Below are 24,313 nucleotides of genomic sequence, written 5' to 3' on the forward strand. Positions count from 1 at the left end.
AAGAAAATTAAAAAGGGAACCACATCAAATTTTCCAAAATGTTGTTTCTGAGAGCAGGAAAATATGTATTTAATACATTTGTCAACAGCTTCATCAGTGACTGGAACTTCTAGTAAGTGAAATTTATAATACTTCAATTCTGATTTAAAATGCTTCCAACTCAAACAGAAAAATGTCAACATCATAAAAATGCACATAAACGAAATTCATTGGTCAGCCTGATATAAAAACCTTATTCTTTTCTCCAGAATTAAAGTAAAATTAAATCAGTTAGTTTAAGTATTAGTCAGCTACCAGTAGGTATTATTAAATGGAAAAACAAACTTTAGATACACTCCTATTAAAATAAACAGGGAGCTTAATGTTCATACTCAAAGAGTAGTGAATGGCTTTTTCTCTTTTTTTTTAACTAGTAAGTGAAGTTCTCAATTCTACTATAAAACTCTTGACTTTAAACATTTGGGCACAAGAAAGAACTCCAAATGCAGTATATTTTTAAGCTTTTAAAAATAGCAAGGAAAACAGTAAGGAAAAAAAGTGAAGGTTGGGGAAAACCCAAAATCTTTCATTAAACCCAAAAAATTCAAAAGGCAAAAAATCAGTTCTACAACAGTGATAATAAGATGCGATCTATTAATAAAAGTTTAGACATCAAAAAGAAGTTTAGAAATTGGAATAATAAACACCTCAGAAAATAATTAAAGATCCTTTTACATCGTACTAACAAATCTTCAAAATTATTATCAGTTCAAAATAAATCAGTAGTAATACTTTGGATACTTTGTTGAATGCTACATTGTTTATAAATCTTTTCCTTTTGCACTTAGATGTCAATTTCCCCCTTGTAAGCTACAGTTCTGATTGGACACAGTTTACTCCCCCCCCCCCCCCCATCGCTACGGACCTCCTTGCCTCGCAGCTCTCAACTCTGAAATCGCTCTAAAAGAACTGGTTCTTCTTTTCCTGCCCAGTAGGTAAGAAGACTGCCAAAATTTCCATTATAGCATCCTATTTTTAGAGCCTTTGGAACTGGTCATCAAAACTGCGCTCCAAAGCACAACTTGTTTGACCATCTTTAGGCTATACTTAAAAGCAAGAGGCTTTAGCATTCGAAGTATGAGTGCCTTTCCTAAAAACAAAAACAAAAAAACCACTGGGATTCAATCTGGTTCGGTGAACATTTTAAAATACATAATTTTTCTCGGTTTCATTCAAATATAAGAACATTTACGGGAAGGGGGAATAATTATTTCTGCACACAAGCCTTTACGAGCACAACAATAACAAACTGCAACTGGGCAAACAGATTTAAATGCTCCCGGCAGGCTGGAGGAAGATGGGGATGGCCGGGGGGAAAGGACGGAGGAGGCGCTCCGGGACAAGCCCCGGAGGGATGCAGCAAAGGTGTGAAAGGAAGGAAACAGGAACACCTCCCCCCTTACCCCCCACCTGGGAGGGAGGAGGGGGAGCTCGGGGACGCGGAGGAGCTCAGCCTGGCCGGTGGTCTCCAAGGGCCGAGGGACGCGGGTGCGAGCGAAGGCGGGCTGGGGCGCGGGGCGGAAGGCGGGCGGCTGCCGCCCCGGCCCCCCTCTTTTCCCTCCCACCCTCGCTCACCTGGGCGTCCAGCTTCTGGGTCCAGGCTGCAGTCAGGGACGCGGTCGGGCTCCAGTGCCCCTGGCTGACATGGCCGCCTGCGAGCTGTCACAGCGCTGGGCTCTCCGCGGGCGGCAGGGGTGCTCGTGGGCAAGCTCCTCCGGCCGCTCCGCAGGCTCCTTCCAGACTGGCTCCGGGGCGGCTAGGAGCCGAGGAGCCGGAGGCCACGGAGCATCGAGCGCGAGCGGCTAGACGGGCCCTCGGAGGAGCCACAACCATAGAGACAGGAGCCGGGGCTGGCGTCCAGAGAGCGTCGAGGCCCCCGCCCTAGCGCCAGTCCCTCGGGCGAATCCCGAGCGGGAGGAAGCGGAAGTGGGTGGGCGGGCCTCGTGGGCACGCGCTGGCGGCTGTGTTTACTTCCGCCCCACGCCTGCTCCGAAAGGTCGCCCCGTGCGGCGCGCGCCAGGCGCCTGCTGGCTGTCAGCCTGGGCCAGGCTCGGCCTCCAGCCCCGGCCCCGGCCCCGGCCCCGGCCAGGCTCGGCCTCCGGCCCCGGCCCCGGCCGGCAGCGAGGAGGCCAAGATGTGGGGCTCAGCGGCCGGGCTCCCCGCGCGGCTGCCGACCTGTGTGGCGGCCGCGGCCTGCCTTCGCCGAGGCTGGGAGATGGCGCCTCTTCGGCGCCTGTCCCAGTCGTGCCTGGAACCCCTGTCCGCCCCGGGAGACGCCAAGCCGCCTCGGAGCAAGAGGTGGCGGAGGCTTTTCCCGGGCAGCGCCCAGGTGGCGAACACGGTGGTGGAGCTGCTGCAGGCGGGGCCTCCCGGAGCTGGCCCGCGGCTCTTAGAGTGCAACCCTGGTGAGTGGGGATGCGGGGGAGAACGCGGGCATCCGCCGCGGGCATCCGCCGCGGGCTAACCGCGCCGCCAGGTGTCTGGAGAGAACGCTAAGGGAGCAGGAATTCAGGTGACGTGCCGGGGCGCTCCAGACGCCGCGTCTCCCTCCTTTACCTTAGGCAGGGCAGGAGAGATGGAGCCCGATCCCTCTGCCACCCCCCGCCCCCAGCAGCTCACACGATGCTTGCTGCACAAAACTTGGAATGCTAGTGATTTGCAGCATTAAGATTGTCCTTTTGTTACCTTTGATCGACTTCAACTTTTTTTAATCCAAAATCTGAATGTATGAGATTCATTTTCTCAGTGGATTTTAAGGGGGCAGTACAGACAAATCATGGGATCTTAGATTTAGAGTTGGAAGGAACCCCTTTATTTTTCTGTTGAGAAAACTGAGGCTGAGAGATGTTAAATGGGGAAGCTGGGTGATGAAGTGGATAAAACAACCTTGGAGTCAGGAAAACCTGAATTCATCTAGTTGTGTGACCTGGGACAAGTCACTTAATCCCATTGCCTTGCAAGATAAAAGACAGAGAGAGAGAGAGAGAGAGATGTTAAGTGGTATACCCAAGATAACACAGGTGGTAAGGGGACCTAGCACGAGTCAAACTCAGTTTCTTTGACTCTTAAATATACTGCTTTTTCCATTGCTGTGCTTTCTGAAGACAAGATAAAATCCTTTATTTCCAATCTTATCCTTGATATATAGATGTGGTGCAGTCAATGAGCAAGCACTTTTAAGTGATTACCAGATGCTCTATTAAGCATTGAAGACAAAGAAAAAGTAAAAATAGTTCTTGTTCTCAGGGACCTTACAGTCATATAGGAGATAACATATATGTGTGTGTGTGTGTGTGTGTGTACACACACACATACGCACACTCAAGGCAAATTCGGAGTAGATGGAAGGAAGCTTTAAGAGTGGAATTGTTCCAGTGGCTTGATGGCACAGTGGACAGAGCACCAGCCCTGGAATCAGGAGTACCTGAGTTCAAATCCAGCCTCAGACGCTTAATAATTACCTAGCTGTGTGGCCTTGGGAAAACCACTTAACCCCATTGCCTTGCAGAAACTAAAAAAAAAAGTGGAATTGTCCCCAGGAGGAAATGGCACTTAAGCTGAATCTTAAATGAAGACAGGAGTGCTAAGAGTAAGGACGGAAGGTGTTCCAGGCATGAGTAACAGCCAATGCAAAGGCACAGTAAAAAGAAATAGTATTATCTGAAGAACATCTAGGAAACCAGTATGGACTAGACTAAAACTTCAGTTTGTGAAGGGTGTTGAGTTAATAGACTAATAAGGTAGAGGCCAGATTGTAAAAAGCTCCACAAGATAAGTTACATTTGCTCCCAGAGATTATAAAGACCTTGGAGTGGTGGGGAAGCGGGGCTAGGCAGTGTCATTGCCAGACCTACACTTTAGGAAAATCACTTTTGCAGCTGAGTGGAGATTTTTGGCATGGAAATTGACTTGAGGCTGGAAGACCACTTAGGATGCTCCAGAAGAGAGCTTTTTTTGAGAGCCTGAATGAGAGTGATAACAGTTTGAGTGGAGACAAAAAGATGCATTTGAGAGATATTGCTGAAGAAGAAATTATTACAGGATATGGCAACTGATTTGGATAAATGGAGTGATCAAGGAGGAAGAGTTTGCTATGATATTGAGCTTGGGGATTTGGGTATCTGAATAGAAGGATGGTATGGATAGTGGTGACTTTGACACCAATAGGAAATTTTAGAAGGGTGAACTGTCTGGAGAAAGTTAATTTTTGAATTTGAGATATTCATATGATTACTAATTTCAAATGTCCAGTCAGTCAAGTGATGCTGGGATATAATTCAGAAAAGAGACTAGAGTTTGGATAAATAATTATGAGAATAGTCTTGATAAGAGAGGATAATTGAACCCTTGGGACATTAGGAGATTCCCCAATTAAGAGATTATGTTGAGAAAACAGAAGAGGGTCCAGAGCAGAGCCATAGGGCATATCCATAGTTAGTGGGTGTGGTATGGAGGACAGATCCAGGAAAAGCCTCTAGATAATAGTCTTAAAACCTAGGGAAGAGAGTATTCAGGAGTAGAAAATAGTTATCATTGTCATATGCTACTGTAGAGGTCAAGAAAGATGAATGATAACAGACCACTAGATTTGGGAATTACTGTCATTCATTGGTAACTGAAAAGAGTATTTTCATTGAATTAAGCCAATAGCTAGTTAGAGAAAGAAGCAAGGAAGTAGAGACTTGAATTGGGGAAGTAGAGAATCTTTCAAGGAGATTGAATCAGTAAAATCAAATTTATTTATGGGTTGGGTTTTTTTTTTAATGAATTCAGAGATTTGGATGAGTTTGTAGGCAGCATTCAGGAGCTATAAATTAGGAGAAATTGAAGATTAGAGAGAGAGAATGGGTATGATGGTGAGGGCAGATTGTTAGACTGATCTTTTTGGATTAAGGAAGATTCTTTCGTTTGTCAGGCAGAATGGCCTCAGATAATCACTAATTATTGAACCATGGGCAAGTAACTTCCAAGCCTCAGTTTCTTCATCTTTAAAATGAGATTAATAATAATAATACCAGAGTACTATCCTCATTAGGTTGTAAGGCTCAAAGGAGACAAGGTGTAAGAACTACTTAAGGGATAGGGGTGTGGAGGTTTCATTAGTATATATAGTGAAGGCTCATATGAGAGTACTTGTCTGTACTAGTAGCGAGTTGGCACCTTCTCTGCCATTCTTTAGAGCAGGCATTGTTAACTGTTTTGTGGCAGAAGAGATATTAAGGCTGGATATATAGATGCAGAGAGATCATTACCATGGAAACAGATTATCCCCATCTTCCTGAAGAAACTCATTGAATGGATAAGTGACTTGCCAAGGCTCACACAGCTAGTGAGAGTCAGAGTCTGAGATTTCCTGCAGCTGGGGTTAACATGGCATGTTCCATCAGAAGGTTTTACCTGATATTATCATTTTAGGAATACCAAAGTCAGTTTTAAAGAGTTAGCACCTTCAGCAAATAAAAACAAAAAAGTTTTGATTCATCAAAAAATATATTTTAAATGACCACAAGATTTATTTTGTAAGTAACATTAAAGGCTTTGATTTTGAAAATTTTAGTATTCGTATATTAAATGTCTGAGGGCAAGTTCTATCTCACTTTTCTATTCATAATTCCACTGCTAGGCGTATATCAGACATATAATAAATGCATGTTAACTGATTGATTGAAACTGAAAAAAACAACACCTCCTAAATTGAAAATTATGCTGTTATTATCCCAATTAACAAACTTTTCTTTTCACACTGTAGGACCTGGAATAATTACCTGTGCATTACTCAATGCTGGTTTACAAGTGGTTGCACTTGAAAGTGACCTGAATTTTCTTCCATATTTAACGGTACATAATTTTTAGATTCTAAAAATTTATGTGTACAAAAAAGGTTAACTTTCCTTTGTTTAGGAAACTGTAACTAAGTACTTGTGGTTCATTTTACTTCTCAAAGTTCGGTTCCCTTTCCCTCTCTAAGAAAGCCTATTGCAATGGACATTAATGCAGATTTGTACTCTTTTCTTCCCCCCCTTAACTTAAGAATATTATTACCTTAATCATTAAAAAGAACAATGAACAAGGAATAAGAGATACAATTTACACTAAAGTTTTTAAAAAAGTAATAGCTTAAAAACTTTACAGTTTGCTTGGCTTCACCTACTTTGTAATCCAGCAGCATTGGTGTTTTTGTTCTTCGTCTTACATGATATGATATTACAACTCTTGACTTCTTGGCTATACCCAAGTCTACCTGCAGTGCTCTCCCTCTTTACCAATACATCCCGGCGTCTTTCGCTTTCTTCTAGGCTAAGCTCAGACCTTCTACAAAATGGCTTTTTTAGTCACCCCCTCTAGTAGTGCCTGCCCTCTTTGGTTATCTTCTGATAGCTCTCTCTACATACACACACACACACACACACACACACGTGTGTGTGTATGTGTATATGTATATATGTGTTTGTGTGTGTATAGACACATACCCATAGTATCTGTGTATAGATGCTTGTGTTTTCCATTTCTCTGTTATTCAATATAAAAGATTGTTCTCCCTATACAGATTAAAAAATGAAACAACATGTCTTTAGGAAATATGTATTTTCCTTTTTTTTTAGCACAGTGCCTGGTATTTGTTTCTAGCCTCAGACTTTTACTAACTTTGTGTCCCTGGGAAGGGGGAAAAGGAGGAAATTAGAGTGTGTGTGTGTGTGTGTGTATAAAATCACGTTATGAAAGGAAAATATGAATGAAAAGAAAAAACCATGAGAAAGAAAGAAAAAACAAACAAATTTTAAAAATGAACAGACATTCAGACTCCATGGTTTTTCTCTGGATGAAGATGACATTCTCCATCACAAGTTTTTAGAATGGCCCTTGATCACTGAACTGCTGAGAGAAACTAAGTTTATCATAGTTAATCAATGAAATAACATTTATAAGAAGTACAGTGCCTAGCATGTAATAGGCAATTTTTTTATATATGTATGTGTGCATGTGTGCGTACACACACACACACACACACACACACATATATATATAAATAAAATCTTTATCAGATTATTCGCTGCCATGGGAAGGGGGAGGGAAAGGAAGGAACATGGTAGAAAAATGTTAAACTCAAAAACTTATAGAAAGATGAATGTTGAAAACTATCTTTGTGTGTAATTGGAAAAAATAAAATTACAAAGCATAAATATTTTAAGTCAAACAAACAAATGTTATCTGATTTGATCCTCACAACAACCCTGTGAGGTAGATGTTATAATTATCCCCATTGTACAGTTGAGGAAACTGAGATAAATAGAGTTATTGACTTTCCCAGGGTCACAAAATTAATAAGTGTCTGAGATTAGATTTGAACTCACATCTTTCTGACTTAAGGCCCAGTTATTCACCATACCACCAACTGCCTTTAAAATGATTAAATTTTCCTGAGAAATGGGTGGTACCATCACCAGTAGTTGGGGAGGAGGGAAAGGGTACTGGATTAAGGAAAAAGTTGATGAATTATATTTTGGATAGTCCTAAAGTAAGTTAGTGATGTGGGCCTGGAGCTCAGAGGTACAGTAACCAGGGGTGCAAGTCTGCTAAGTAATTATAACTGTATCAATGGAACTAGAACTTTGATTCAGTTTATTTAAGGCAATAACTTTTACTATTTTACAGTCTTGGTATCAGCTAAGAGAAAGTATAATACAAGGCATCAGGCAAAAAAAATTATTAAACACTTGCCTTGTGATAGACACTGTATTTAGTACTGAGTTTGCTACTATAAGCAAAAAAGAAGACAACATATAAAAGGAAGCTGAAGGTAGACTGAGAGAGGTCTGTGAAGGGACCCAAGCATAGGCCTTCTCTAGAAGTACAGCTGAGAGGAGAATAAAGGTTGGCTACCTTAGGTCTCTCCCCAAAATGGAGGCCCTTGGAGGAGCTCAACAATGGTAAAGGGAGCAGGGAGCTTCTCTAGCAGAGAGATATTTCAGAGGGAGAAACTTAAAGGGAATAGTGGATTGGATGTTCCTAGGTAAGGTTCAGCTAAAGTCTTTTGAAAAGTCAGAAGTAGTACAGCTGAAAGGGAGCTTTGGAATCTTGGACTTAGTCAAGTCAGGAAGCTCAACCTACTACATTTGTGACCCTGGGAACAACACTTTGTGTTCACTGTGTCTTTCCATTATCCTGATTTAAGTAGAACTCATAAATCTCCATGTTCTGGTCCAGAGCTGTGTTTGATTGGTGTGTTGAATTTCCATTGTGGAAATTCTCTTCATTGATAGAGATCATCAGCATCTTATGAATTAGAGGCTTATAGAGTCGCTTGAGACTGTGTCTGTGGTCGCACAGTTGTATGTGTCAGTGCCAGGACTGAAAACCCCATGGTCCAAGATGGCCTCTATTCATAATGTTATGAATCCTTGGTAAAACTTGATTAATAATTCTGAGGTAGAATATTATTCAGGGTTATAAAGTTAAAAATTTTGATTTCTTATTCTAGACCCTAAAAAACCATCCTCGTGGACAACTAGAAGTAATCTACTGTGACTTCTTCTATCGAGATCCCAATAATACATCAACACCATCTGCTATGTTTACTGAAAAAGTTTTTAAGAAATTGGAAATAAGAGAAGTCCCATGGACTGCAGGTAAATTTTATCTTTTGTTAAAATAAACTTAATAAAAGTTTTGCTTATATTATCGGTCAGTTGTCTCCACTGTCAAGGTTTCAAATATGTTAGGTCTGTGGCCCTAGCATGCTAATATATGTGAATGAAATAGACAACAGATTTTTTTTTTGTTTTAATGTAGAATATCTGAATATTCAGCTTCAACAAGAATTTCTCTGTTACTGTAGAAAGAGTATTCTGTCTGACATTGAAGGGGGAGGATTTACTGTTGAAAGAAAGAGGTGCCATTGGATGGGAACAGGTGACTGACAGGGAGGTGGCATTCCAGACAGAGTGAGCAAGAACATGAATATGAGGCATATAAAAGGGGACAATACATAAAGTTTGACTAGAATATATCATATTTGGAAGAGAATAGCATGATTTATCTGGAAAAAAAGCTTGGCTAAGGACATGGAAGGTCTTTGATTAATAGGTAAGTGATATTCACTTATCACTTAAACATTGCCATTAGGTGGCATTGTGGATAGAGCACTGGACCTGGAATCAGGAAGACCTGAGTTCAAATGTGGTCTCAGATATTTAAGGTCACTTATGTGACCCTGGGCAAGTCCCTTACCCCTGTTTGCCTCAGTTTTCTCCAGTATTTTTGCAAAGAAAATCCAAAAAGTGGTCACAAAGAGTCAGACCCGACTGAAAAGTAACTAAATAGCAAAAATGCTATAAATTTTATTTCTTAGAAAATGGAATCATTGAAGACTTTTAAGTGGGTATATCATGCTCGTAAGATTCATATGACAATAGAGTAAATGATTTGGCAGGGTGAATAAATGAGAGTGGAAGCAGGAAGACTAGTTAAGAAGATAAGGACAGTGGTCTCGACTATGGTGATGAAACCCTGAACTACATAGAGGAAATTAAGAACAGAAGAGAGAGGCATATTCAAAATACTTCATACATCAATCTATTAACCTGAATGCCATCTTTCTACATTAAAGAGAAACTTTGAGAAGTTAGGATTTTGTTTCTGAAAGCCAAGTATGTAAAATCTTCTGTAGGCTGATTTGTTTGTTAATTTGTTAATCTTTTAAAATTCTATGACAAAAAATGTGCAGAATTTTTTTCTTACATATTCTTGAATGTTTTCATAACAGATGTTCCTGTAAAGATAGTTGGATTCTTACCAAATGAAAATGAAAGAAATGTTCTTTGGAGACTTTTATATGACCTTTATTCTTGTAATTCCATATATAACTATGGACGGATAGAATTGAATTTGTTTATTAGTGAAAAAGAATACAAGGTATGTTACTTAAAAAAAAACCCTGCAAAATATATTGTTAACAGTTTTCTAGTGAGTCTCTTAGTGTCAGGAAGACCTTGGTTTGAAACTCATTCAGACACTTATTAATTAAAGTCATTTAATCTTTTTGAGCCTTAGTTTCCTCTTCTGAAAAGTGGGAATAGCAGTAGTATTTATCTTAAAAGATTTGTGAAGAACAAATGAAATAATATATTTAAAACACTTTAGAGGTGGCTAGGTGGCACAGTGGATAGAGCACCGGCCCTGGAGTCAGGAGTGCCTGAGTTCAAATCCAGCCTCAGACACTTAATAATTACCTAGCTGTGTGGCCTTGGGCAAACCACTTAATCCTATTGCCTTGCAAAAAAACCTAAAAAAAAAACCCCCACTTTTCAAACCTTAAACACTATATAGATGTGTTGTTAATTTTATTAATATTTATAATTATATTTCAGGCCTGTTCACATTTGTGTGCCTTAAAGACATAAATCAATCAGTGACTCAAGAAGCATTTATTAAGTGTTTACTATGTGTCAGCCACTATGCTAGGTACAGTGACCATATAAAAAGACAGATCATGCCCTCAAGAGCTTACATTTTAATGGGAGACAGCTACACACAAAAGGAAGTACAGGAGTGGAATGGAGACAAGGGTGCTTCATTCAGGGCAGGAGCACAGTAGAGAAAGTCCAGAATGCATCTTAAAGAGGAATGAGATTTAACAGGACTGGGCATTCTCCTTAAATGGAGAGTCTGACAGCATATCCAATCAGAGATAAAGGGTGCAGGGGAAAAAGGTACCTAAGGTTTAAATTTTTAGGACTAGAGTGAAGCTTCAGGGTAAAAATTGGTTCAAAGTAGAGGAAGTCTGGGAGAGCAGCCTGAAGAGCAATGAGAAATCATATTAGGGCTGGTTATCTTAACTTTCTCCATGTCAAATTATAGATTTCATTCTTTATCTGAACAATATGAAGGAAAGTAAGTCTCCTGTAAGAAAATAACTTTTCTTTATGGTAAGAACTTTTAAGACTTGAAAGTGCATTTAGATAGTTAATCTTAGTCCTGAGAATGTCCTTCTAATGCATAGATTAACATTGTTTTCCGCACACCGGAATAGGGATACATGTTTGTGCTCTAATATAATAGAAACTCTAAAGCAAAATTTGTTCAAGTATTCAGACATTCAGGGTATAATAATTATTGCAAGAGTGACTTAAAGACTGGGTTTTTTTTTTGGTTTTTTTTAGATCAGCAGTGCTCCATTTGCTTGTGGGCCATTAACCTCGCTTCTCTGGACTTGGCACACAGGAGCCACTTTATAAATGCTTGATTATGTATTGATTTCATAACAATCATCATTTTATTTTTATTAGATTTTTCTCACAGCATGCTATAGTGAAAGTGATTTTTAAATAGTTTAAAGGATTTTGATTTTCCTTTTTTTTTAAAAAAGATTTTTCAAGGCAATGGGGTTAAGTGGCTTTCCCAAGGCCACATGGCTACGTAATTATTAAGTGTCTGAGGTTGGATTTGAACCCAGGTACTCCTGACTCCAAGGCTGGTGCTCTATTCACTGTGCCACCTAGCTGCCCCTTTCGATTTTCCTTAAAGATTAAAGTTTAATGTTAATTTTCAGCAATTAAATCAGACACAATTCAGAAAATAATAGAGATTAACATTTTTACTTCAGTTCTTAATTTTTAGTTAATTTAAATTCATAGTTTTTCTTTTCAGATACTAGAAGTAGTGTCTGACTTGAATGTAAATGACTGTGAAGGATGTTAATCATGTGTAACCTATAAATTTACTCCTTGATCAGAAAATCATTACAAAACCAGGTGAAAAGAATTATCAACCCATGAGTGTTCTCTGGCAAACAGCTTGTGAGATAAAGCTTTTGCATGTGGTAAGTAAAATTGATTTTTCTTGTTAAATATCTCTGGGCCCATCCTGTGTCTCACATTTTCCTTATATCAGAACTCATAGATGAAGTTATTTGTGCCTTTCCTCTCCCTTCTCAGGCCTTTGCAATCTGGCTTCTGGCCTCATCAGCTGACACTGTGCTCTCCCAACAGCAGAGATTTGTATTTGCCAGATGTGGTATCCTGTCCTCTGGCCTTATTCTTGGCTATTCCTTAAACGAGATCCTGCACCATGAGTAGAATTGCCTTCTTCCCTGACCTCCCACCTTTTACAAGAAGCCTTTCCTGATCCACCTTAAAGCCAGTGCCTCCCTTCCAAGGTCCTCTCAAATTGTCTAGGCCAGGAGCCTGAGAGCTCCTTGAAAGCAGGACCTTTCTGCCAAGCTGTATTCCCAGCACTAGCACAGTGCTTGGTATGTGGTTGGGCTCAGGCAATGCTTAATGATGGACTTTCCTATGGGATTTATTCCTCTTGACCGTGCTCCCAAGTATCACTTCTCTCCATGTGTTAAATGACTGCTCTTTCTTTGTTTACCTTATTCATTTCCAGCAGCTCTTCAGTGGTCTCTTTTGCTAGATTTTTATCCTTGGAAAGCCCTTTAACAACAGTTGTCTCCAAAGCTCTCTCCTGAGCACTCTTCTCTTTGTTCCATTTTTGTCTCTCTGTCTTGGTCCAATTGGAGAGGTTGAACTTATAAAAGGAAAAAAAACTATCTATGGGGAAGTTGGATTTGTTTGCTTTTCATTTTTAAAAATGATCTTTTCTTGAAAAAGATCATTATTCATAAAAATTTAACTATAATTAAATGGGCCAGATACTAGGCCTAAGGCACTAGGAATACATATACAGAGATTTTTTTCACGTTCTACCTGGGGACAACATCATTTAAAAGGAAGCTTTCTGAAAGGAATGGGAAAGCAAAACAGGAGGTACTTCATCAGGTCTAGGGGTCAGGAATGAAGACATGAATGGCTTCTGGGTATCCTCCTTGTCTAGGAACAAATCAAAAGCACAAGGTGGAGGAAACTCCCAGGGTTAGAAATCCAATAGTGGAGTGAATAAATACATTTCTGTGACTGATAGAGGAACTACAGAGGAATGAATGAAGTCAACCAAAATTTGCATTGCATTAAATCTTATTTTAAAAATATGCCCAGTGTTAATAGCCAGTTTAGGTAAGATAGATAAGGCGGCAATAACTAGTTTTGATGAAAGTGGCATTAAAACACTTCTTTGTTTTCCCAAGGAGCCTTTATCATCATTTGTAACACTGAAAAATGGGTCACTGAGATCACTTAAGAACAAGGTAAGAAGCAGTGCTTTACAGACATAATCAGTGTGTTAACTTATCTTGTTTAACCACTTTATTACAGGGGAATGTTTGTTGGGAAGAGGACTGGAAAAATCATTAAGAAATGACAGCCATATGGAAAAAACATTTTACTTGAAAAAGGGAATAAATTTTACTTTTTTTGGAGGGGAAAATTTTCTTTTATCTGCTTTTTTTTTTAAAAGATAGTAATTTACTTAACCCTTACAAAAAGCCTTACAAAAATAAAAAAAAAGACAAAAATTGTATTGCTTTTTTTTGTATTTTATTAGGAATGCTTAAAATATGTTGGAACTGAAAACTTTTATATTTGAAACAGTCAAACCCAAAGAAATTGTGAAAAGTATTATATTTTAAAATTTGAATATGAAAAATGTTTACATTTCTGTGAAATTATCCAGAGTGAAATAATAGAATACCTATAATCCTCAGTTCCCCAGAGAGAATTAAGGATCTTCACAATGACTACTTCAATATAAATGAAAAGATTCCATAGAGGGAATTGAACTCTTGAATATTTGAAAAGAATTATTATACGTATCAGATGTAGGTATTATGATATGTGTTTTTTGTTAATTATTTTTCATTGTCACTAGGCAGGGTTCGTAGAGGTATATGAGAAATACATTAAGCATCAGTAAAATATATGAAAATTCTAATTTAATGCATGTATGCCAATCATGTTAATATACTGCATATTAAAGAACAGAATTCAGCATTAGGTGGATGATCTTGGTCTTTATCTAAGAGATTTTGGTTACTGAAATGTACCAAAAAAATAATTATGAAATAATCCCCATTGTAGAGGCCTGTGAAAAGTCTAGCTCCACGCCTCTCTTCCCAGCAATTAAGATAACTAATCTTTCTACCAGAGAAGTGTCTTACAAGAGAATAAGGCCTGGAACATTCTAAAAAAGTCACCCATACTTTAACTGGTTTAGTAATTTAACCGGTAATTCTAAATTCTTTGAGACTGACAAGTATTAGATTTTTCTATGATTCAGTGCAAGATTCATATGTTCTGTGATGCCAGTGGAATAAGATTATGCTTTTCAATAGTTTTTATTTTAGCTAGTTTCCAGATTTGTAGTGTTAAATATGACATAAAGATTATATCTGGGTGACTTAAAACCTGCAAAAGTAGTCAAAAAAATACTGAGTTTTAGATTCTTCAGCATCTAAGGTATTGCTATTTTTTTTTAAATGACATTAGTACATTTTAGGAAATGTACCATAGTTATTCCTGGAGGGACCTCACAGGCCATCTAGTGTAGACTTCTCATTTTACAGATAAGGAAACTGAGGTTCAGAGATATGAAGTGATTAGCCCGGGTTCACCCAAGCAGTTAGTTGCAGGCTGTTACTGTCCTTCCCCCATCTCTGACCCAGAGTGTCAGATGAATTGAAACAGGGTCAGGTTCTTGTCCTCACAATAATTTTTGTATAAGGTTATCTTCTGACTTTCTTTTTCCTTCTTTATTCTCTCCTTCAGGAATTTGAAAACAAGCACCTGTGTTTTATTCGATTAACTCCTCGAAGAAATTTATTTACAGATCATTTGACACCTATAAACTCATACAATTTCATATGCCTGGTTAAACAGTGTCTTAACAAGAGGAAATTGAAATTAATTGATATATTTACGTAAGTATTTAAAAGGGTGAGTTCATTTGAGAATTGATTCATCATTATATTGCATTTCTAGTTTTGAATATTTGATTAACTTAGGAGAACAGCGTATCCTTATTGTCTCACTCCATTCACATATTTCTTTCATTCTTTTCAATTCTCTGAAATAGTAAATCCTCTTTATTTAAAAAATTAATATTCATTGACTTCTAAGGTCACTTTTAAGTTTTACATCAATGATCCTCTCACTGAAGTGGAGAAAGTGAGCATCACCTCTTGTATATCCTGCCACCTAGTTGGCTTCTCTTCTCTTAGTTCATTATTGACTATCTGCCTACATTAAACTGAAGGTGTGAGATTGTTGGAACCCAAATTTATTTTCCATCCTGTTCAGAGAAGCAGGCAAGTAGCAAGACTAAGTTCAGCTCCCTGCCTTGAAATCCCAGGCCAAAGGTATATGAACCTGAAACGTGAAAAGTTCCAAAGGAAATTATAAATGTAAACCATACCATTTTAGTTTTCACAGACAGATAGAACTAGCTGAATTAGCTAAATAGTAATAATATATGGCACATGTGTAGCACTTTACAGTTGGCAAACTTTGTGTACAGGTGTTCTAAAATTATTAGGGCTGTTTCGAGTTCCAATATCTTTTTAGGATACCCTGTATGGTCTCATTTTGATTCTAATACCAACCTGTGAAGTAGGTAATGCAAGTTTTCTCTTATTACTCCATATTTAAATTATACCATATTAGAGGTCTAAGTACAACATATCACATTTAATGCCATAGGTAAAGAAGATATGATTTATAATTGAACACCATTTTAAAACTGAATAATTTTGCCAGTTTGGGGTAGAAGAATGACACTTTGCTTCTGGAAACATGCTTGTGGTTGCATGGTGAATTCTTTGTTGTGAGCCAAAACTAGAGGTTATAAAAATATGGAGCACCTTGTACAAACTAGATACTCAGGACTTCAGATGAAATCAAGATGCAAATTGAAAATAAAACACATTCAGTATTACAGAACCATAAACATGAAAGGGAATCATGTTGATTAAAAGAATGTTCATTATGGGAAAATTGGAAAAGAAAGAAATTGAGAACAATTTCCAAAAAACAGTCCTCTTATAGAGAGAACATGTTCCCTTATCATTTGGGGAAAAACCATGAAGTTAGATTTGAAATGTGTGGGAAAGAATATTTTCTGAATCTAAATATGACTTCAAAATATGTTTCCTGTCAAATGTAATGGATAATGGTCAAGATAAGAGTACAAGCTCCTAGAATGGAGGGGACTATCTTTTTGGCATTTTTTGTATTACCAGTGTGTAGCACTCAGTAAATGCTTATTAACTGAACTATTAAGATAGAGAATCAGCTTCGTTTTTTCTTTATATTGTTTGGTATTTGCCAAATCTAAAGCCTTCCTGCCCTTCAAGAAAATACTAATGATATAGAGGCATGAGTATTAGTATATTTTTGATTAGTTACAATCCTCTGACTAGCAATTTATTCATTCTGAACCATGTTTTCCACTCTTATTTTTCTCCATCCTCCTTCTTGTTACCACTTTGACAATGAAATCAACAAGTATCAAAGAATAATAGATGTACTTTAACTGTTAGTACTTAGTTTAGAGGATCTTATTTTGTCACATAATTTCTCTGTTTCTTTATCTTGTGCAATAGATATTGGTACCATCCTTCATTTAATCCAAATAGTTGTTCTTTTACTCATGTTCATCATGAGTATCAGCAAAAGAAGATTACAAAATTTCCTATGAAATGATCTTTCATTTTACATAAAATAAACCCAGATACTTTCAGCTCCTTTATTGACCTCCTCAAAGAGAAACCATGAGTCCTCCTTCCATTTAGTTGTAACATCTTTATGTTTTCAAGTTTGATTTATGGTGATAGTGACAGTATCAGTGAGCTTCAATTCTTCCAGCAATTCAATTCATCAATAGAACAAAGATCCCACATTTAGAATACCAACCATTAAGTGAATGCTTTATTAGTGGTCTAAAAGTTCTGGTTTTTGTTAATACCTTCAACCACTGTCATTGCAGAAAGGGGCTATGCAGCTTTTGAGGACCATTTTCAATTTTTTCTTGTCACCTTTACAAAAATATGTACTGCTTAATTGGCCAACTAGCTAGTGATGAGTGCCTCCATATGTAGCCAAGCTAATTCTAGGAAAACATGTACGATCTTTTATAAGAACTCAAAGATTTTCTACCATGTAGATAGTACCAGAGTTTTTTTTTATTCTCTCAGCTTGGAGAATTCAGGGTCACCTTCACATTATAATTTAGTGTTAACAGTAAAATCTTCTGCAATTAATGTGTAATTCAAATACAGTTGGATTTGGAATATTAATGTTAAAGGAAACCTATGTTTTGAGCAGAAGATGAGCACATTGAAAATGACAGTTTTAAGCCATTTTACAAAAGGAGTTTACAAAAGAAATATGATTCTTTCTTGAAGTTCATACCTATTATTTTCCAAGTCATTTAAGACTTTGAGAATCAGGTCAGTAAGACGTTTGAATCTATAGCTTAATTTATGTATGTATATTTTGATGTTAATTGAAAAAATGTTAAAATAATGAAATAAACTTATTTACGTATTTTGCAGCTCATGGTGTGTATGTGATATAGATGATTTGCTTCAACAACTAAACAAGCAGAAACATGAACCTATCGGCAATTTGTGCCCAGAAGAATTTAAATACCTTTTTGAAACTTTGGAACGTTCCGAAACATTTACTCAAAAATGGCTATATGATCATTTATTGCAAAGCTCAGTTCCAGCAAGTCCCTAAGATAAAAAGATTTTATTAACTGGAGCAGATCCTTTGAAAAATTTGCATCCTTACAGAATAAATGGATGAATTCGCTGAAAGTTCATGTTGATTTTAACAGTTGGTACTGTTAAACATGTAAAATATGTAAATAAAGTTTTCATTTTCCTACTGATTTGTTTAACTAAAAACTAAAGAGTTTCGGGATTTGGGTCTTCCCCCCCCAAAAAAAATTGTTCAATACTACATAACTACTTGGTAAATTGAGTTAACAATTAAGTGGAAATTCATTTTGTAAATTTAACTAATGGCAAGTTTTAATTTTTCAAGTTTGTGAAGAACAAGGTTGCAAGAACTCTTAAATAAAATTTTAAAATATTTAAGGTTTTTAATCAGATTTTTTTTTCTCATGGGTTTTGTGTTATTCTTACAAAGCCTGAATTTTCTTATCTAAATACTTTAGCAACACATAATATATAAATTTGTTAAAATAGGATTGTGTTGTATATATTTTAATAAAAAAGTATATATTATAAAGTGTTATATCAGTCTTTTTTTGTGATGTCTTTTAAAATTCAATTGCTTCATTCTAATGTTTGTCCTTCATTTTTGAAAAGACTGTGACATCAGGGAGGTGATGCCATGACAAGAACATGATTTGGATTTGAATGAGGGGTTGATGTGCTAAGACACCAGCTTTACTTTCTCCCCCCAAGCCATCTAGGTCCAGTGGCCAGATATAAAACACAGGATGACTAAAGATGGCCCTGGATGTCGGGCAGTAAATGTTAAGTGACTTGCCCAAAGTTAAACAGCTAATTTGAATCAAGTTTCTAAGACCAGATTGGAACTCCTGTCTAAGGCTAGTGCTTTATCCATTGCTCCACCTAGCTGCCTCAAGTGTCAAGTGTACGAAGGTGAATTTGAACTCAAGTCCTCCAGACTCTAGGGCGCCGTTGTCCTGATTCATGTCTTGCCACTGGATCCATATGACTGGAGGAGAAAGTGAGGTTGATGACTTAGCACAGTGCTCTCTTCCCCCACACACATACACACTCAAATCCAGTTAATGTGCTTGTTATGGCATCACCTCCCTATGTCATTACTTCATCCTGAAAATGAGATGAATGGGCAATTCATAAAATTTGTGACCTTTGGAAAGATAAAGTGTTTATAATCCTAATGTCACAAGGTCAAGAATCTGGTCTATAGCTTGTCATTTAAGGCACTGGGGTTAAGTGACTTGCCCAAGGTCACAAAGCTAGGCAATATTAAATGTCTGAGGTCACATTTGAACTGAGGTCCTCCTGGTGCTGTATCCACTGTTCCACCTAATTGCCTCCTACTGCTTATTTTAATTAAGTTATTTTCATGAGGATAGATAATAGAATATTTATATTGATAAATCACTATATTTGCATGTCTTTAGCTTCTTGTTTGGCATATTAAAAGTAAAACAGATGAAAAAGCTTTAGATTTCAAATCAAAAGACCTGTTTTTTGCCTTGATTCTAACACTTAAAAGTGAACTGGTTTTGAAAATAAGCTACTTCCTGTCTCTGAGCCCTTAGAGCTATAAAAAACTAGAGATCATCAAGTCCCACCCCTATGAATTCATAGAAGAGCAAACTAAAGTTTAGAGAAGGCAAATTATTTGTCAATGGTAATACAGCTCCATCCCATGATATAAAATTATTTCTTTTTATCAAATCAGAAGTTTCAAAGTCTTGCAGCACTACTGGCTGAACCAGATTAAAATGTAATTGGAATATATTTAACAATAAAGGAAAACAAAATAGAACAAAAATAATGTTGATATATGGGTTTCTGAGTCAATGCTTGAACTACAGTGGACCTTATGTATGGTATAGTGGTTTCCTCCTTTCTGTTTTAAGTTTGACCAATAAAACAGCAATATAAACGTATACATTGACTATGAAAATGTATCTCATTCTACATCTCTAGTCCATCAGTTTTCTGCTATGAGAGGCACACTATATTCTGTCTAAACAGTTTTAGTATATGGGGCAAAATCTTAATGAAGAGAATCCCTAAGAACTAGAATGGATTAAGCAGAAGCTAGTGATTACATAAGACAAATATTTAAAAATAAAGGCAAATGACTTAAACAGTAGAAGAATGTTGAGTCCCACTTCTGGACTCCTTCAATCTTTCCTGTTGGAGGGGTGGAAGACGACAAGGGAAGCAAGTACTCCATCAAGATCTCCAAGTGTTCTGTTTATCAAAACACCAGTGCTTAAATACCTTTCCAGTCTCTAACCCACTGCCAGTCCCATGGCACTTAGTAAGATAAGACTCTGGTGCTCAAGGGCAGCAGGTGAAGATAGTTTATAGCATTCCCACATACAACAGTCCATAACAAGAAAATGTAAGATACTATCAAAAATAATTGACCCCCAAAAAAAAGTCAAGAAAAAATATAAGAATCATTATTTACTTGAAAGTTAAAATAAAAAGAATTGTTTCTACAAATCACAAATGAAAACTGTCCATATTTCTTGAAAACCAAAGGGCAGAGTGAAAATAGAAGGAAGCTACACATTATCTCCTAAAAGAAACAGCTCCTAGGAATATCATAGCCAAAATACAGAACATCCAACTAAAACTAAAAATAATGCAATCCACCTGAAAAAAGTTGAAGGACCAAGGAACTAGTCAATTTTACACAGATTTGGCACCTACCCCATTAAAAGAGAAGGAGTTGGAAATTGATATTCCAAAGGGCAAAAGATACAGGTTTACCACCAAAGAATAGCTTACCTATCAAAACTAAATGTAATCCTACAAGGGGGAAATGGATCTTTCTTGAAATAGGGGACTTCTAAACAATTTTTAGTTTTAGAAAACTAAATTGATTAAATTGATTAAAAACACTCAGGAGTGATTTCCCAACAGTCACATAACCAGATGAACTTCACATACAAGTTCAACACTTCCTACTTATATGGAGCTTGCCCATATTAGTGAACGTTTATGTATATGTGTATACATATACAAACATATATCTATATACACACACACACACACACACACACACACGAATAAATATAAAAAACTCAGCTCCACCAATTCATTCTCATCTCTTTCCATATTCTTTTATTTTTCTACTCATTACTCCCTCTCCTTTTCCCCATCTCTCTCCTCTTATCTCTTATTTTTTATATCTCATCCTTCTTTCTCTCTTTTTTTTCACTGTCTCTTTTCTCTCCATCCTTTCTTCTCTCACCTCTCTCAGATGGTCAGGAAAGAAGATGCTTTTATGTCTATGCTTTGTTCCTTGGGCCTAAGGTAGATAAATCAATTGGTGACCCATTGTCATTCTTTTTTTTCAGTAATAATTGTTTGTCCTATCTTTAGAGTTATTAAAGATTCTGTTCTCATTCTATGGAAATTGTTTCTATGTTTATATTGAACTAGAATTTTTCCGTGGCAGTTTATATGCTTAATAAATCTCAACCTATAATAGGTTTGTATGTTCAAAATTGATAGGAATTGTCCTTGTAAGCCCAAGTCTCTCTTATTTTCTGAAGTTAAATTTTGCTTTATCTTATATAGCAATCCAATCACTCTATTAGTTATTGTCTAGATTTTAGAGTGTGGAAATCTTTAGACAGGCTCCACAGGCACCACTGGATTATTTAACTTATTTAATATTTAACTTCTCTGCAATTCCCTTAACTAGGACAGATACCATATATGAAGTTCCAATTTATAGTGAATTAGTGGTTTTTGCTAGTATTATATTTTTAATTTGATGTATTTCATGCTAGTAAAACAGTATATTAAACATGTAAATAGTATTTGTAGAGGACTATGAGACAGAATAGCCTTTGATTATAAAGAATGTAGCACCTGAATAAATATGAGGATCAAGGAAATTACTGCAGAAAAATGCTGATCGTATTTCATTTTGGCATTTGATTTAAGAATGTGATCCCCCCACACACACACTTAATAATATTTTATTTTTTTCTAATCACATGTAAAGATAAGTTTCAACATTTTTGGGGAGGTTTTGCATGGCAATGGGGTTAAGTGACTTGCCCAAGGTCACACAGCTAGGTAATTATGAAGTGTCTGAGCCGCATTTGAACTCAGGTCCTCTTCATTCCATGGCTGATACTCTATCCACTGTGCCATCTAGTTGTCCTGTCAGCATTCATTTTTATAAGATTTTTTTTTTGTTCTAAATTTTCTCCCTCCAGATCATTCCCCTTCCCCAAGACAGCTTCTTTAGCACATAACCTGATATATTATACATATAAAATCATATTTACATATTTCCACTTCATTCATGTTGTGAAGAAGAATCAGAACAAAAGGGAAAAACCACATGAAGCAAAAAATAAAAACAAAAAAGTGAAAATAGTAGACTTTGATTTGCATTTAGCCTCCACAGTTCTTCCTCTGGATGTGGATGTGGATGATGAGTCTTTTGGAATTATCTTAGATCACTGTAGACATGTTCTGCTTCTGTTCACTTCACTCATCACCGGGTCATGTAAGTTTCTCTGAAATGAACTGTTCATCTTTCTTATAGCATAATGACATTCCATATTCAGTCATTCCCTAACTTCCAATTCTTTGCCACCACAAAAAGAGAGACAATAAATATTTTTGTACATGTTGGTCCATTTCCCATTTTTATGATCTCTTTAGGATGGATGGATGTTCATTCTTTGTAATCAAAGAGGTTCATGGTGCCATATACAAAACAGTATGACTAGCATTATGTTTATTATAATGAGGGAAGTGTTGTGCAAAGACATACTTCTCACTTGCCTTTTCCAGAACCATTTCACCTCTTAGCCTGATTGAAAGGAAACAGAACTTAAGGTGATGTGTGGATGTTGAAGGAGTCCTTGGCCCTGTGGATATGACTTCTCTCTCATATCAGTGAGGCTCCACAATGCTCCAAAATGCTGGGCAAAGTGCAAGTATATGATTTCCTGATGATAAATTGACAATAACACAAAATATCTAAGTCTATTTCTCCATGGATTAATTGTCAATCTAGTGGTTTCATGACCATTCAACTTAATAGTAAGATAAGATTGGCCACAAGCTTTCAAAAAGTTTTCAATAGTAGGATAAAGCCACTTTGTCACTCAAAGATCTCAATTGCTTTGCTCTCTTAAGTACACTCCCCCAGAGCTCAACTCCACTTAATACCATGTGCTTTCCAAGGCATGGGTCCCCTCCACTAGTAGTATTGCTAAATTGAAAGGCATGCAGTTTAATAGCCCTTTGGGCATAGTTTCAAATTGCTCTCCAGAATGACTGGATCAGTTCATAACATTCCAAACTGATTTTAATGTCCCAGTTTTCCCACATATTCTCTAACACATCTATCATTTTCCTCTTCTGTTGTTTTAGCCAATCTGCCAGGTGTCAGCTGGCACTTCAGAGTCGTTTCTGCATTTCTCTAATCAACAGTAGTTTAGAACATTTTTTCATGTATCTATAGATAGCTTGAAAACTGCCTGTTCATATCCTTTGACCATTTACCAATTGAGGAATGACTTGTATTACAAATTTGACTTAAATCTCTATTTGAGAAATGAGGCCTTTATCAGGAACATTGGCTGCAAAAATTGTTTCCCAGCTTTCTGCTTTTCTTCTAATCTTGATGTGCAGAATATTTTTAATTTAATATGATCAAAATTATTCATTTTCATAATATTTCCTATCTCTTGTTTGCTTACAAATTCTTTCCTTCTCCATGGATATGATAGGTAACTATTCCTTTTTCTTCTAATTTGTTCATGGTATCACTCTATTTTCAAATCATGTATCTATTTTTGACCTTATCTTGGTATATGTTGTGAGATTTGGTCTATGCCTAGTTTCTGCTGTACTATTTTCCAATTCTCCCAGAATTTTTGGTCAAAATAGTGATTATCTCAGAAGCTGAAGTCTTTGAATTTATCAACCAGTAAATTACTTTAGGCATTTACTACCATCATCTGTACCTAACCCATTCCATTGATCCACCACTCTTATTTCTTAGTACCAAATACTTTCGATGATTGCCACTTTATAATATATTTTTAGATCTGGTATGACTAGGTCACCATCCTTTGTACTTTTTTTCATTAATTCCCTTACTATTCTTTTCCTTTTGTTCTTCCAGAAGTTTCCTCTTATTTTTTTCTAGCTTTATAAAATATTTTTAAATAGATTGTTTTGACACTGAATAAGAAAATTAATTTAGGTAAAATTGTCTTTTTTATTATATTAGCTCATCCTCCCCATGAGCAGCTGATATTTTTCCAGTTGTTTAGATCTGACTTTATTTCTAGGGAAAGTGTTTTATAATTGTGTTCATAAAGTTCATGGGTTTGTCTTTAGTAGGTAGACTCTCAAGTATTTTATATTATCTATAGTTATAGTAAATGGAATTTCACTTGTTGGATTTTGTTGGTAATATACAGAAATGTATATCATTTACGTGGGTTTATTTTTATATCCTGTAATTTTGGTAAAGCTGTTAATTATTTCAAGTAGTTGGTTTTTTTTAGTATACTATTAGGTATACTATACATATAAATGCTTGCTGATGCTTTTAGGTGGACGCTACTCATTTTAAGGAAAATTCTATTTCTGTGTTCTCTGGTGTTTTTAATAGGAAGAGGTGTTGCATTTTTC

The 24,313-nt window shown here is 36.8% G+C and overlaps 2 protein-coding genes across 3 annotated transcripts in view; one reads left to right on the forward strand and one right to left on the reverse strand.

Annotated features, from left to right (window-relative positions):
• Positions 1-1,759, reverse strand: part of CNST (consortin, connexin sorting protein) — a 119,207-nt gene extending 117,448 nt beyond the window's left edge. For both annotated transcript variants that reach the window (XR_012475736.1, XM_074222844.1), the window contains exon 1: positions 1,615-1,759. The gene's annotated coding sequence lies outside the window, so the exon portion shown is untranslated. The remainder of the gene's footprint in view (positions 1-1,614) is intronic.
• Positions 1,760-2,035: 276 nt separating this feature from the next.
• On the forward strand, positions 2,036-18,133 carry TFB2M (transcription factor B2, mitochondrial). Its single transcript, XM_074222845.1, has 8 exons — positions 2,036-2,444; positions 5,789-5,877; positions 8,519-8,666; positions 9,803-9,951; positions 11,771-11,857; positions 13,121-13,180; positions 14,697-14,848; positions 17,480-18,133. Exons 1-8 carry the CDS (start codon positions 2,174-2,176, stop codon positions 17,664-17,666), a joined length of 1,143 nt encoding a protein of 380 aa, XP_074078946.1. The 5' UTR covers positions 2,036-2,173; the 3' UTR covers positions 17,667-18,133.
• Positions 18,134-24,313: the final 6,180 nt, after the last annotated feature.

The sequence above is a fragment of the Macrotis lagotis genome, chromosome 2 (genome assembly GCF_037893015.1).
Source record: "Macrotis lagotis isolate mMagLag1 chromosome 2, bilby.v1.9.chrom.fasta, whole genome shotgun sequence".
NCBI lineage: Eukaryota > Metazoa > Chordata > Mammalia > Peramelemorphia > Peramelidae > Macrotis > Macrotis lagotis.